Consider the following 14,286-nt stretch of genomic DNA (forward strand, 5'->3'; position numbering starts at 1 on the left):
GCATGCAAAGGCCTCTGGAAGATTGCTCCAAGAGAGATCAGAGCAAAGGGAAAACACCAAATGTTTTCATTCAAGAAACTGTAACCATAGTTACACAAACAGCAATGTGTTCTAACAGGAGGCTCTAACTACCAAAAAAAATTAATCAAATCAGAATACTGAATCAGAGTTCTGAGAAGATAGAAGTATGAAGTTTATTAAGCTAAAACCTTTTTGGATGCATTTAAAAAAAAATGTTCCTAAAGCAACACAACTGATAGGGGTGAGTTTCTTTTCCCCAAGGCAGAGTTTCTCTGTGGATCCCTGGCTGCCCTGGAACTCACTCTGTAGACCAGGCTGGCCTTGAACTCACAGGGACCCACCTGCTTCTGCCTCCCGAGTGCTGGGATTAAAGGTGTGCACCACCAGGCTTTTACAATTTAAATTATTTTTTTAAGGAAAATACATCAAAATCACTCTTGTCTATGTACTTAAAGGTCCTGTAATCACATGCTTAAGCTTATTGTCACTAGGTATCTTAACATTCTGTTTAAATGGCTTGAGACGATCGAATGCTTTAGATTAGCTTTCACTGGTACCCAGGGCGTAAACAGCAATGGAATCATTAACGAATACAGGCGTGGTCGTATCAGTGATTTTTCTTTTACCTTTCCTCCTGCTCACCTGAAAAGGTCTCCAAATTTACTTCTGAGGTGGCTGCATGACACATAGAGGTCATAGAGGTAGGCCAGGATACATCTTTCCGGGGAGGAGCACTCCGAGGGATTGACAACATGCTTCACCACACCACACAACCTGAGGACAGAGACACGGGGATTTAAAAAGAGGCACATGTCTTGTTAGTATGTACGTAACTCTTTAAAGTGAGAATGTGTCTAGTCTACCTACTACTTGGAGATACTTATCAGACAAAAAAAAAAAAAAAAAAAGAAAACTGATTGCTCATAAAAATATGAGATTATTAAAGGTCAGTTTGGTTATGCTGAGTACTAGACAGGCCTTAAAACAAAAACCATCAGAACCCTCACTGACAGTGAGAAATGAAAGCAATGACAGGACTTCCCCAGCACTGCGACGCGGCCCACCATATGCAGGCCTACTAGGAACAGGAACTCTCTTAGCATTTAGAGATGGGTACTAGGAGAACCGAAGGAACGACAACGCCGTGTCCCAGCTGGTCAGAAGGGGTGTCACCAGATGGGGTCATTTGGTGATTATAAAAGAGGGCAACGGGTGTTAAGAGTCGCACGGTTTAGGAGAGAAGCAAAGGGTTTAACCTGGTGATTATACAGAAGCAGACAAATCCCAACATGATGCGGAGAGTAGAGAATGACCCTGTGACTAAAGTAAACAAGCGCGGCCGATGGCTGCCTTCACCTTGTAGCGGGGTTTTCACGTGCCAGGAATAAAAGCTGTGATCTGATGGTCTCAGTCATCTTAAGGGGGAAGGTTATTATCTTAGCAAAAAGGATGCCCTACTATGCGCCATAGTTAGAGTCAGCTGTTGACCTGACACAACCCTGCGTCACTTGGCAACGACCTGGGGGACACTGGCTTAATTTCAAATTCACATAGGAAGCTCCAGTTCCTGAAGCCTGGGCCATCTCTAGGTCCTGGGCTGTATAGGAAGAGTAGTTGGGTAAGTCAAGGAAGTAAGTCAAGGAAGTAAGTCAAGGAAGCAAGTCAAGGAAGCAAGTCAAGGAAGCAAGTCAAGGAAGCAAGCCAGCAAACAGCACAGTTCCTGGACCCTGGGTCCCTCCATGAGCGCCCACCGTGGCCTGCCTCCATGATGTGTTTGTGACCTAAGAGCAAATGAATCCTTTCCCTCAGCTAGATTTTGGTCATGGTGTTCAACACAGCAACAAAAAAGCAAATTAGGGCATTATTCATAAGGCAAAGATATAACAAAGTCAATCCAAATAGGATTGTTACGAATATTTAGTAAGATACGTTAGACGTCAAAATAAATATTGAAACAATTTTGAGCTAACACTATAAGAACAACCAATCAAAAAAATACTTCTCCTAACTCAGTGTGAGTTCGTGACCAATGAATGAGTTGTTGAATGAATTATTTTAAAATTGAATGAATGAATGGTTTTAAAAGAATACAATTGATAGAACAATAATGAATCAACTTCCAGTTAAGAATACTAGTGAATATTTACAAGATTTATTAGTTGTGTGATGTTGGGCACATCACTTCCAAACTCTGCCCCTGTTAAATTATACAAAAAAAGTGTACCCTATAAATACGCATAAAGTTTCTGAGATTTTGGGCTGTAGAGATGGCTCAGCCATTAAAAGGCTATTATACTCACAACCAAAAGTTCCTGAGATTTTAAATCTTCTACTTCTTAAATTAGATATATTATTAATATAATTTTTTTATTTTCTAAGTAAAGCCTCTGTAAAATTGATGCCACTCAAGAAATGCTTGTTTATAAATTAAATGCATGTGCTAGGTTGCAGAGAAAAAAACAAATACACAAATGAAGAAATGGGAGGGAAAAAAAAGAATAGGTTGCCTTTTCTTATAAAGGGGGTCCAGAAGAGCTGGTGGGGAGAAGGCAACAAGGCGTTTGCACAGGTTGTAGAAGCTCCTCAAATATCTTTGGTCTTTTAAAACTCAAGTCTCCTGCAGACACAATGGGCAATTCCTCAGCCCAGCTTCACAGGCGACAGTAGAATGAACCCTTGTCTATTAGACACGAGCAGGGGCCTTTCATTCATTAGAAAGACCACGACCACGTTTCTGCAGTGCAAATGTGTTTTGCAAAGCTTGCTTGGTGTCTGGTTCTTCAAACACAAGCCCGAAAACAGATGAACAGTTACAGGAAAACAGATGAACAGTTATGGGAAAACAGATAAGCAGTTGTGGTGCTCCCAGTTCTCAGTAAGCAAGGCTGCTGTGCAGCATAGAGGAGAGGGTTGTGAGCGACCAGGAGACAGAGAGGGTATCAGAAAACAAGGCAGCCTGATATCACCCGTACTTCCTGGACTTGTAGCCCCTTCTTCAGGAAATAGTTGTGGTGAAACTATTCTTAGATAGCTTTTCATTGAATGGCCAATGAGATGGTTAAAATGTCAAAAAAAAAATAAGTTGTTTAACTTGGTTTTTTTTTTGTGGGATTCCTAACCATGGGAGTGGGGAGGTGTCTTTGACTCTTTTGCCTGATCATGGGACCCTTTTCCTCCTTCCGGGATGCCTCCTATAGCCTTAAAATGAGGGTATGTGTCTGGACTTCATGCATCCTGTCATGCCATGTCCAGATGACATCCCTGGGAGCCCTGCTCTTCCCTGAAAGGAAATGGAGGAACAGAGGATGTGGGGGAGAGAGGGTGTGGGAGATGATGAGGAGAAGGGGAGGGAACAGAGACGGAGAGCAGGATATACTGCATGCGAGAAGAATAAAGAAAAAGAAAAAAAGGAGAAAAAAAAAACACCTTCAAACCAATAGTCTAAAACCAAAATAATAATAATAATAACTTCTTACAACTCAGTACCATCTTTCTGTATTTGACTATGAATTCTACCTCTCAGGATTAGGGAAAAGAAATGCCACTTATGTACCCACCCTTCAAACACCTGGGCCGTCTGATCAGGGTTCAGAATCAGGCAACTGTGATACCGCCTGAGAACAGCCACGATGCAGACACACAGTCCTGTGGTGTAACTTCCGGCCAGGCTAGATGACTTCAGGAGCAGCTCAGCCTCCACCACGCTGAGCTCATTCAGTAACTGCAACAGGGGAGGCAGGCAGAGACAGGCAGGGGACCAGAGACAGGCAGGTGAGAAAACAACAGGAGGACGCTTCAGTGAGCCACCAACCGACCCCCTCTGCACACAGCTTCAGTGAGCCACCAACCGACCCCCTCTGCACACAGCTTCAGTGAGCCACCAACCCACCCCCTCTGCACACAGCTTCGGAAAACGAGCTAGTTTCGCCATGGTTTACTTTTAAGCCTTTCCTAACTTAAACAAACCCTCTTCTGTCTAGCCGCTCCTTTGTATACAACCAGGATGTAAACAGTGCTGAAATGGTTACCAAAACTTTCTAATAGCCCTAAATCCTGGACTGGGTCATTCTAAAGAACTGACAGATTCTTTTCCTTCCTCTTTTTTTTTTTCTTTCGTTTTGCTCTTGTTTGCTGGCTTTTGTTCTTGCCTCTTTCCTTCTGAATGCAATGCAAGTGGTAACTACTTTCTAATTTATAAAGCTAGGAGCTACTATATAATAAAAAAAAAAGCCTAATGTTTGTTCATTAACGCAAGGAGTAAATGAACTAAAGCGTGCATAACTACAGCGGGACAAATGAAATTCTAAAGACTATTCTAGAAGCCACTTTTGGCTTTTCGCTAAGAAATTCTACTGCGGAGAAAATAGCATCTCATCATTCCCCATACGAAATAATAAGGCTGCAAAAAAACAAAACAACAGAAACAAAAACCCCTGAAGTCAATGTAGTTCTGAACCACAGGTGTATTCCCAGCACCAATTATAACCTAACAGGAAAACCATTGACTCAGAATGGCTCCAACACTTCAAGGTACACTAGGTGCTTAAAATAGTTTTCACACAAAGAAAGTGGTGCATGTTCGAAGACATGACATGGTTCCAAGAGGACCAGGAAAGCTGGGGCAGAGAAGGGATTGGGAAAGGTTAATCAATGCCCACTAAGCTCAGTGAGATAGGAGCAAGATTGTCTTGTGTTGTAACGAAATTAGGGGAAAGGTACTTGACAGTTTCTACCATCAAGACATGGCATCTGAGGGCACAGGTATGCTTGAATTGCTACAAAGAATATACTAACACAGACATGTTTAGAAGCATTGTATGGTACCCCAGAAACCTACAAATCTTTTTTTACACATTTATGCAAGATAGAAAATGAATTTGAGGAGCTTGATAGGTGACTCTGTAGTTAAGAATACTGTCTGCTCTTTCAGAGGACCCAGGCTTGGTACCCAGCACCCACGTGGGGCTTGATAGGTGACTCTGTGGTGAAGAACACTGTCTGCTCTTTTGGAGGACCCAGGCTCGGTACCCAGCACCCATGTGGGGTCTCACAAGTATCTGTAATCCCACATCCAGTAGAACTAACAACCTCTTCTGAACTCCAAAGGCACCAGGCACACACACCGTACACCCATGTGTGCAGGCAAGAGGACATCCACCCACAGAAAATAAAACGACTCTTAAAAAAATACATAAATGCCAGCCAGGTGCTCAGGGGATGAGTGGGGAGGTCACTTCAGCTGGAGGCGTCAGACCAGCTGATCACTAGAGGGACAACCCTGGTCTTTAAAGCCAACACATAAAAAAATTTTTTTTAAAGAAACAAGGGAAGCTCTTCGACATTTGGGAGGTTTGCTCCCCTAAAGATGAGGAAGACGCGGTCTCTTTCCGACACCTGTATCGCAAAGTCAATCAGTCCATTGATGTTCAGCGCGGGCTCCATGAGATCAAAGATGAGTTGGATGTGGTGGGCCAGTGGGAGGTGATAGGATGTCCCCGATGCAAAGCTGGTAATCTGCTCCAGCACGTTGTTAGAGATCTGCCAGACAACAAATGCAAGGAGGGGGAAAAATCACATAACCGCTCAGACAAAAGCAAGGACAGAAAAATCACACAACCAACGGTCTGGGTGACGCTCCTGGTTAGATACGGGACTCTGATTTTTTTTTAAGTAACGCAGGAGAATTCACGGGTTCTACTTAGAGGTCAGAATGTGCGTGCACAGAAGCCGAAACATATACCAGTCAGCATTCTTATCATCATAATTTGAAACACAAGACAAACTGCAGTATAATCTGTATACTGGTGACCCCAAGGGGGGAGCACCCAGAAGGGTTAATGACAGACACTGGAATGCGTTAACTGAAGAACAATGGCTTTTTTTCCCCTCAATTTCACGGTATTTTAATTAAATCATCAACAGGCTTCTCCGTCGCCAACAGTGGACATTGGGGCTGCGTGCCATCAGATAAATACATCAGGAATTACTTTTGCATATTGCTGATTATTATGGAGTAAAAGCACTTACATGTAAAAACGTGTTGGGGGAGACAACCTGACACTTGAAAATGAAGCTTGAGATGCTTCCAGGTCTATAAGGTGCATTTATAAAAATTAAGGTCCCAAGCACACTGCTTGAGACTTTTAAGGAGGTAGAAATATTCAAAACGCGTGACAAAATGGCCTTGAGTGACTACCTGAGACGTCACTTGATGCTGATCGAAGTACGAGAGGAGCTGGAGCTTCGTGAACACAGTTTCCGGGGTTGGAAAAGCTTCCTGCTTGTTCTTCCTGGGTTTCTGCCCTTCGTCCCCAACTAAACAGACATAAAATGTGTTACTTTCCATTTAAGTCAAGCTCTTCATGGTTTTAAAGACACTGTTTTCTGGTGTGTGTGTGTGTGTGTGTGCGCGTACACGCGTGTTCACATATTATTACGCACATGTAGGGAGGCAGGAGGAAAACATTTGGTGTCATCCCTCAGATGATATCACCATCTTATTTTACTTAGTGACGGCTCTCTTACTGGCTGAAACTCGCCACGTAGGCTAGACTGGCTGGCTAAGGAGCAGAGGGGGTCTGCCTATATCCAGTCACCCCCCCCCCATGCAATGGAAGTAGCAGCATGGTCCATCATGCCCAGCTATTTTTAATGTGTGTCCTGGCACTTTACTGAGTCAACTCCCCTGCCCCGGCTTTCTATGTTACTTTTTATTGAGGTATAGCATACACAGAAGAAAGCATATATACTCTGTACTTCTACAGGAACGAGATCCAAATCAGGAAATAAGGCCTCAGAAGCCCACCTATTCCACTCCAAACCACCTTTCCTCCCCCCAGGGGACAAAGACGTGGACATCTTCCATCTTGGGTGGGTTCAAACTTTCACTCAACATTATGGTCTAAGATTGGTTCGTTGTGGAAATAATTTTAATGTGTTCTAAAATTTAGTAATTCTCACATACGTTCTTCCAATATACAAGTACGTGGCATATTTATCAGTTAAAGTAAATAATGACTAGATTGTGGCTATCATAAACTACCTTTATGAACATCGATCATTAACTGACTTTAAAAAATACAAAAGCAACAATAAATGACCTTGGGTGAGCCCCAAGGCCCACTATGACTAAACAGGCTATATCTTAGGCTTTAAAAATTATCTGTTATTTATTGACTGTGTGCTCATTTGCAGCCACCATGGAGCATGTAGATAAGCCAGAAGAAAATATATAGAAACTGTCTCCTCCAGAAATTATATTCAGGTCACGAGACTTGGTGACAGGTTCCTTTGTTCACTGAGCTGTTTTTCTAAATCAATTAAATGTATGTGCATATTTATTTATAAAGAAATTTACACAACCTTGCTTATTTGGGGGGGGGGAACTCTTGATTTCTTCAAGCTAAGAACAAAACCCAAAAAAATACAATAAAGTATCTAGAAACAGGATTGCCGTCTACGGATTTACAGAGACAACTGTGGAAACTGCAAAGTAACGGTTGTCCCACAGGATGCTCAGCACTGTGTGCTACATGGTCAACAGCTTCTCAGAAGGAGCTCTGGGCCTCATCTCATCTGGGACACATTAGTTCAGACAGCTCATGGCTCTCATTTCTCTACCGAAAGCGCAAGAAGTCAGCAATGTTCCACGCTATCCCACAAAGTACTTTGGCCAGTGGCAAATGCCATGCTTTAGGAAATGACATAAAAAAAAATTGACTCCACTTTGAACAGCAAGCCAAGTACAAAAACAAACCAAGTTTTCATGTTTCAATTTGACACAACTGACAGTGATACCAGAATAAATAAATCAGTAAGATGCGCCGGCACTGCGCGAGGGAGAGGGCTTAGTCAGAGGACTGCTTGCTCTGCAAGTGTGAGGCTCCGAGCACAGATTCCAGAACCCAGGCTTAAAAATAAATGCTAAGAGTCGTGACACCTTCCTGTAGTCACGGCACTGGAAGGCAGACATAGGACAGCTAGTGCACATTGGTTGTTGAGTTACAAGCCAGTAAGAGACCGTGTCTCACAACAGACAAACAGTGGAGGGTGCCAGAAGACTGGTTTCTGACCTTCACACACCACACTCATGGGCACATACGAGAAAGCAGTGATAAAAGTCCACTTCCGTCAAATGAGACCCAGTACCATACAAACAAGAACTAGCAAATTAATTAAACTTCCTTCTCTTTCAGAATCTGTCCTCATAAGCACAAAGCAAACACGGGACGAGGCCTTTTCCCTAGCTCTTCTCACACATGTCATAAGTATATCTGAGATATCCAAGTTTTGTTTTTTGTGTTTTTTTCGAGACAGGGTTTCTCTGTATTGCTTTGGAGGCTGTCCTGGAACTCGCACTGTAGACCAGGCTGGCCTTGAACTCACAGAGATCCGCCTGCCTCTGCCTCCCATGAGCTGGGATTAAAGGTGTGCACCATCAACGCCCAGTGAGATATCCAAGTTTTGATTTAGTTGTCAGTTCCCTAGTATCATTCAAAACCGGAGAAAGACTGGATCTATCGTCTTGTGTATGAAATGCTTGAAATCATGAAGTGGACGCATTAATCCAGTCTTCCTAACAAAAAAACAAACACAAAAAGACCCGAAGAATTAGGCCTTGCTACGAATTCTCTGGCTCATTTGTGCAAACGGGCTCCACTGCTGACAAGTGCAATGTCCCAAGAGCTCAACTGAAAAGATACATTTGAGTCTTGCAATTTAGAAAGAATACTGGTAATTAGTGGTAGTTCCAAATAAAAGATCCCAATGTCATTTGCATGAGTTACAACATGCTTGTAATATAGAAAGGCTTTTCATGCCTATTTTCTTATTTTCATGACATACATTATTCTTCTACTCCTTAATTTTTACATTACATTTTAAATTCAGGCAATGTTATGGTAGACTTGACATGAAATCTAGGTGGCTAACTGGAAATGAGGTAGCTCAGTTGGCAGAATGCTCGCTTAGCGGGCACACAGGCTGGCTTCAGTCCCTGGCATCACATACACGGGGCAGGGCTGTGTCAGCCTGCAATGCTAGCATGTGAGAGACAGAAGCAAGGGATCAGCAGAAGTCCTGGGTAATCTCTCCCACATTCCAGCCTGCCTGGACGGCAGAAGACCCTATCTGAAAAGACAAGTCATAAATAACAACAAAAGACTTCATGCTACAAATCCCCAAAGGGAAGCATGGCTGGTTCCCCAAATGTCTTCAGGTGTACCTCAAAAATCTAAGTTTTGTTTTCCCAAAAACAAGATACATGCTAGTCTATGAGTAAGGTAGGTGTGTATGTGTGTGTGTGTGTGTGTGTGTGTGTGTGTGTGTGTGTAAGGACAAATTTCCATTAGCCTCAAGTACAGTTGGCTAACTTCTGAAATATCAACAAAGTCTTAAATAACTTAAAATGAAGACTGCTTGCCAGATGCACAACACCGCATCTGAAATTAATACCACTAAAATAGAGGAAAGGAAAAGCAAAATCCCCTCTGGAGACGCCACTTTGAAATGGCGTTCATGCGACGGATATTTTTAAGTGCTGAACAGTAAAATGTCTCTTTTTTTGTTAGTCCATATGCAAGGAATGTCTACTTAAGGGTTTGGTACAAAGACAGGACAGACGGCAGTCTGGCATGAAAACAGTACTCTGAAGGAAGGAAGTAGGGTCAACAGAAAAGACACCACACCGCCCCCCCCTCCCACCTCCTTTGGTCTTTCTAAACCAGAGATTCCAGAGCTGTCTGCAAAGGGCCCTCGCCACTCACTGGGTAAACCAAGCATGACTGCGCTTCTCGCAGGCATCAGCACCTTTTACCCCCACCCCAACTGCACCAAGAGCTGGCTGGAAAGTCCTTCCTAGCTAGCGGCAAGGCTTCTAAATTCAATCTTCTGATGCAACTCATTTCCCCTTTTTCTCTGCGAGAGGGAACACAGTAAGACCGATAAACAGTTTTCTTAGACGGAGCAGTCTCTGTTCAAGGGCTGTAAGAAGCCAACAAAAGACAGCTTCCTTCCCCTCTCCTGGCTCTAGGTCATTTGTCATTAAGCTGGTGTCTCTGAAGGCCCCGAAACCACGAGGCAGAGGAGCTAGGGCACACACATGTGTGGAGCTCACACATGAGGGCCTCAGACACTCCCTCAGACGCTGGCGCCCCAGAAAACAGGCTGAAACACAGACAAGGGGTCCTGCTGTGATCAAGCAGGTACAATCCACACTGACGACACGTTCAATTATTTCCACTTTCCGGAAAAAGTCTAGAGCACATAAGCAAGCCCTAGTAGTGTATCCTGCTAAAGTCATAAAACAAAACAAACAAACAAAAAACGGGAAGGGTTCCCAGCTCTGCACGGGGCAAAGGCATCCCCCCCCCTTTCTGTTACCACACTGTTAGAGAGGGAAAGATGCGTGGCGGTGCCATGTTTTAAACCGTGACTATAAAATGGCATGAACCTCAAGAAGAGTAACTAGCAAATATGAAGTAGCTGGTGACGTGACTCCAGTTATGCAGTCTGGATGGCCCAATGCCAGGCAAAGCTCTGGAGGAACAGAAACGGCATGAGAAGAACAGGCAAAGAAAAAATTCCAATCAAACTGCCTCTTTCACCTGGAATTCTCTGGTGGCAGACTTAGCCTCGACCACCGGTCTCCATTATCCTTCGAATAACATGAAGTCATCAACTAGAGACCACCGTGCGCATCTCATGCGAAGCATGAGATAACGGAGAGAAAGGAAAAAAAAAAAAAAGCAAACCACACGCCTGTAAAACGAGGCGAGGGGAAAGCGAACCGGCTGTTCGCAGGCAGGCGGGGTGTTTGATCTCATTACTCGGTGCATCGTCCACAGCGGTGACCGCGGAAGACGCGGCACGCGGATGGAGAAGCACAGAACTGGACTGTGTCTGCCCACAGGGGGCGGCTAATGGACCCCGAGACTGCAACAAGGCAACGCAGGGCCTTCGGATGTAAATGTGCCTATTCATATTTCAGGGTGACAGTCATCCCGGAGAGGAAGCCCTGGTGACGTGGCCCACTTTGATAAAGCCCGTGAGGACGTGAGGGAGGACGGAGGACGCAAAGCCAGTGCAGTGGGAGCCGGGGCCCGCGGCTCCTTACCCCCTGGCTCCGTGATGCTCTTCTTGTTCAGGATCCTCAGGATGTCCTTGGTAATCTTCTTCAGCTGATGCCTGGCTTCCTCACGCTCTTTTCCGACTCCGTAGAGAAGGATCGTGCGCTGGTTACATTCATGACTTGAAGACTCATCCTGAAAAACAGCAAATGCCTCTGAAACCGGTGTGCAGGGCTGGGGGCGCCTCCTATACTCCAGAAACACACTAATCACAGCCTCTCCATGCCCACTGGCGGGTGGGGCATCTGTCTGCTCCTCGACACACCTCAACCTCCAACGGCGTCACCCTGCTCTTCCAGTTTGGAGCATGCTAGAGCAAAAAATAATAAAGTGGCAGCTGACCTGAAGCACTTGATGTGGGCGGACCCTGCAGAGTAAGTTCTGGCGACTGAAAGACTTTTCCTTGTCTAAATGTGAACATGGCATGGAACATGATACTGTTTCCTTAAGGGAGATAGCATTCCCTTAGCGAGACATGCAGCAATAGTGCGTGTTTTTTATGTTTAGGACAAAAGTCTTGCTAGGACCTTCAGGAACCTTCAGAAAAGGACACTACGCTTACTTCAATGTGACTGTATAAGGTATATTAGTATTTTTTTTCCAGATGACAAAAAAGGAACTCGTAAGAATCACTAGGTGCAAGCTAGGTAGCTAGAAATACATAATCTGAGACGCTCGCTGTCCTCTTCCGTTTCAGATACCTGACTCCTCAAGTGATCATGGTAAATCCAAGCACAACCTTTTCCCTTGCGAGAAAAGAAATTACCGAGTCACTAAGTAATGAATATGAGTTTAGCATTGAGCTGGATTGACCCTTAGCCAAATATAACCGGCTGGCTCAGACTTTTCAGTGCAAATTTCTCCTTGACACCTTTTGCTTTCCATTTTCTACGTAAAGCTATTCCCTTTCAGTTGGACCTTTCAACATATTATCTACCCGCTGTTGTACTCTTTGTACAACACTGTCCACGCTGAGGCATCCTCTTCCTACTCGCCTCTTATCCTAAAGAACTCCTCCCAGGGGAAACAGATCGCATATGGTTATCGTCAGCATCAGTCAGACCCTCCAGATGTGGGAACTGCAGTGTTAGCACGGAGTTCTGTGTGTCCTCTGCACACAGTAACAGTAACTGATACCGGCTTCTGCCGTCGGTGAGCAAGTGCCCGGTTCACTCTCCGACTCCGTCTTTACACACTTGCCCTCAGGCTACAATTCAGTTCCACTGTGCCAGAAAGAACGCACGTTTGCATTTCCTGTTGACTTATCTTTCTATATCCCTCTGCTAATTCTTCTAGCTTGCTTGTTTGTTTGTTTACTATAGGGCCTGATTGATGCACCCCAGGTTGGCCTCAAACTCATCATGTAGCTGACAACCCTGAACTCCTGATCTTTTTGCCTCCACTTCCCAAGAGTGGGGGGGATTGTCCCTCTGCTAATTCTTAATGTTCCAAGTGTCCGAATAGACCTAAAGATGCCCAAACAGGGATGGCGAAAAATAAAATACCCACCTACTAATAACAACTCACGACAGCCACAGCCCCGTAGTATACCATGCTTAGCACTGAGAGAACTTGTGTCCTCGTCATGACACTCAACAGCTCCATAATCCTGGGCAACAAACCTAGTTCCTAGTCTCAGACTCTTCTTCTGAAGAATAGGGTAATGCCAACTTCTATTTTAGGCCTTGTGAGAATAATGAAGACATACACACATGCAATGCCCGTGTGTGTGTGTGTGTGTGTGTGTGTGTGTGTGTGTGTGTGTGTGTATGCTCACTGCTCACATTCTAGATCCCCGCTCCTGCAAACACACCCTGAGCCCACACTGTACTGCATTAATCAACAGTTTCCACAGACCTGCTGAAGCTCTCCCTGCCATCTAAAATGCACGACCTCAATGGCTGACATCCGCCTACAGGTAGGGTGTTAGGACCCCAGGGACTAGGAAGGGGAAGAAGCACTGGAACATTCATTCATCAGACACAAATCATTTATTTTCTAGGTTACTGCTTTCTAATGGCTGTCTTCCCAAGTCCACCATAATTCTCCTTAGTAAGCCCAAGTTGGCCCTCAATGCTTGGCGAGCTCGCCAAGCAAACAGGAAGTCAGTAGAATAAGGAACAAAGATGGGTAAAGGAAAGACTGGGGGAAGGAAAGCAGACAGAATCATGGTCTGTAGGAAACAGTTGGCTGTTAAAGTCGCGAGGGAGGCTGAAGTGAGAGACCAGTAAAAAGCTCATGTCTGCCTGGCGAGCTAAGTCTGGGCTGTGGGGATGAGGAACAGGACGCAGAATCTCACAGGCGCCCGATGGAGAAAGGGCCCAGTCATCAGGGTCCAATCTGTGAACGTGCATCACAGACATCAGGGTCCAATCTGTGAATGTGCATCATGGTGGATTTCACAGAATCAATTTGGGAAAAAAAAATTGTTGCAGAGAAAACATGAAAGCATATGGGTAGCGTGTATTTGGTTTGATGTGGGCACTGATGTTGGTCAGGGTTGAGGCAGTAAGGAGAGCATTAAGTCCTAAGAGAGAGGTGCAAAATCCTCCACTATCTACTTAGATCTGTAGCTGAGACGGTGGGAACAGGAGCAAGCCATTATTATTATTATTATTATTATTATTATTATTATTATTATTATTATTATTATTATTATTGGTTTTACGAGACAGGGTTTCTCTGTATTGTTTTGGAGGCTGTCAGTCCAGCCCGGCCTCAAACTTACAGAGATCCGCCTGCCTCTGCCTCCCGAGTGCTGGGATTAAAGGCGTGCGCCACCACTGCCCGGCTGCAAGCCATTATTAAAGCGATGCACATCTCTGCTTTTTTACTAAGCTGCTGTAGCCATGCAAGGCTCAGAAACCAGGCTTGAGGACAGAATAGGGGCCATCAACCGACCAATGGTTCAGCGGAGACCAAATGGAGGCAAAGAGTCAGCGTAGATATCATGTCTGTATTTGTTTTGTTTTTACTAAAAACTCATGTGTGCCTCCGAAGAGAAGTTTCTCCAGAGTGGCTGTGAAGATAGCACAGCAGGAAACAATGGGTTGAAGAAAGAACTTCCATGAAAGGAGTGAGGGGCAGGAGGCCTCAGAGAAGTGACTCGTTTACTAGACGCTGAGCATAAAGAATGAGC

General features: G+C 44.6%; 2 protein-coding genes across 8 annotated transcripts in view; one reads left to right on the forward strand and one right to left on the reverse strand.

Annotated features, from left to right (window-relative positions):
* The window catches only part of Med12l (mediator complex subunit 12L), a 307,049-nt gene that overhangs the window by 56,946 nt on the left and 235,817 nt on the right, over window positions 1–14,286 (reverse strand). For all 7 annotated transcript variants that reach the window (XM_040754386.1, XM_040754384.1, XM_040754385.1 and 4 more), the window contains 5 exons: window positions 11,135–11,282; window positions 6,218–6,336; window positions 5,416–5,559; window positions 3,579–3,742; window positions 664–795 (listed from right to left, as the gene is read on the reverse strand). In XM_040754386.1, the coding sequence (XP_040610320.1) occupies window positions 664–795; window positions 3,579–3,742; window positions 5,416–5,559; window positions 6,218–6,336; window positions 11,135–11,282 (707 nt within the window). The remainder of the gene's footprint in view (window positions 1–663; window positions 796–3,578; window positions 3,743–5,415; window positions 5,560–6,217; window positions 6,337–11,134; window positions 11,283–14,286) is intronic.
* Window positions 1–14,286, forward strand: part of P2ry12 (purinergic receptor P2Y12) — a 41,260-nt gene that overhangs the window by 20,800 nt on the left and 6,174 nt on the right. The gene's annotated exons all lie outside the window — the stretch shown is intronic.

This window comes from Mesocricetus auratus, unplaced genomic scaffold (assembly GCF_017639785.1).
Source record: "Mesocricetus auratus isolate SY011 unplaced genomic scaffold, BCM_Maur_2.0 Super-Scaffold_100011, whole genome shotgun sequence".
Classification (NCBI taxonomy): Eukaryota; Metazoa; Chordata; class Mammalia; order Rodentia; family Cricetidae; genus Mesocricetus; species Mesocricetus auratus.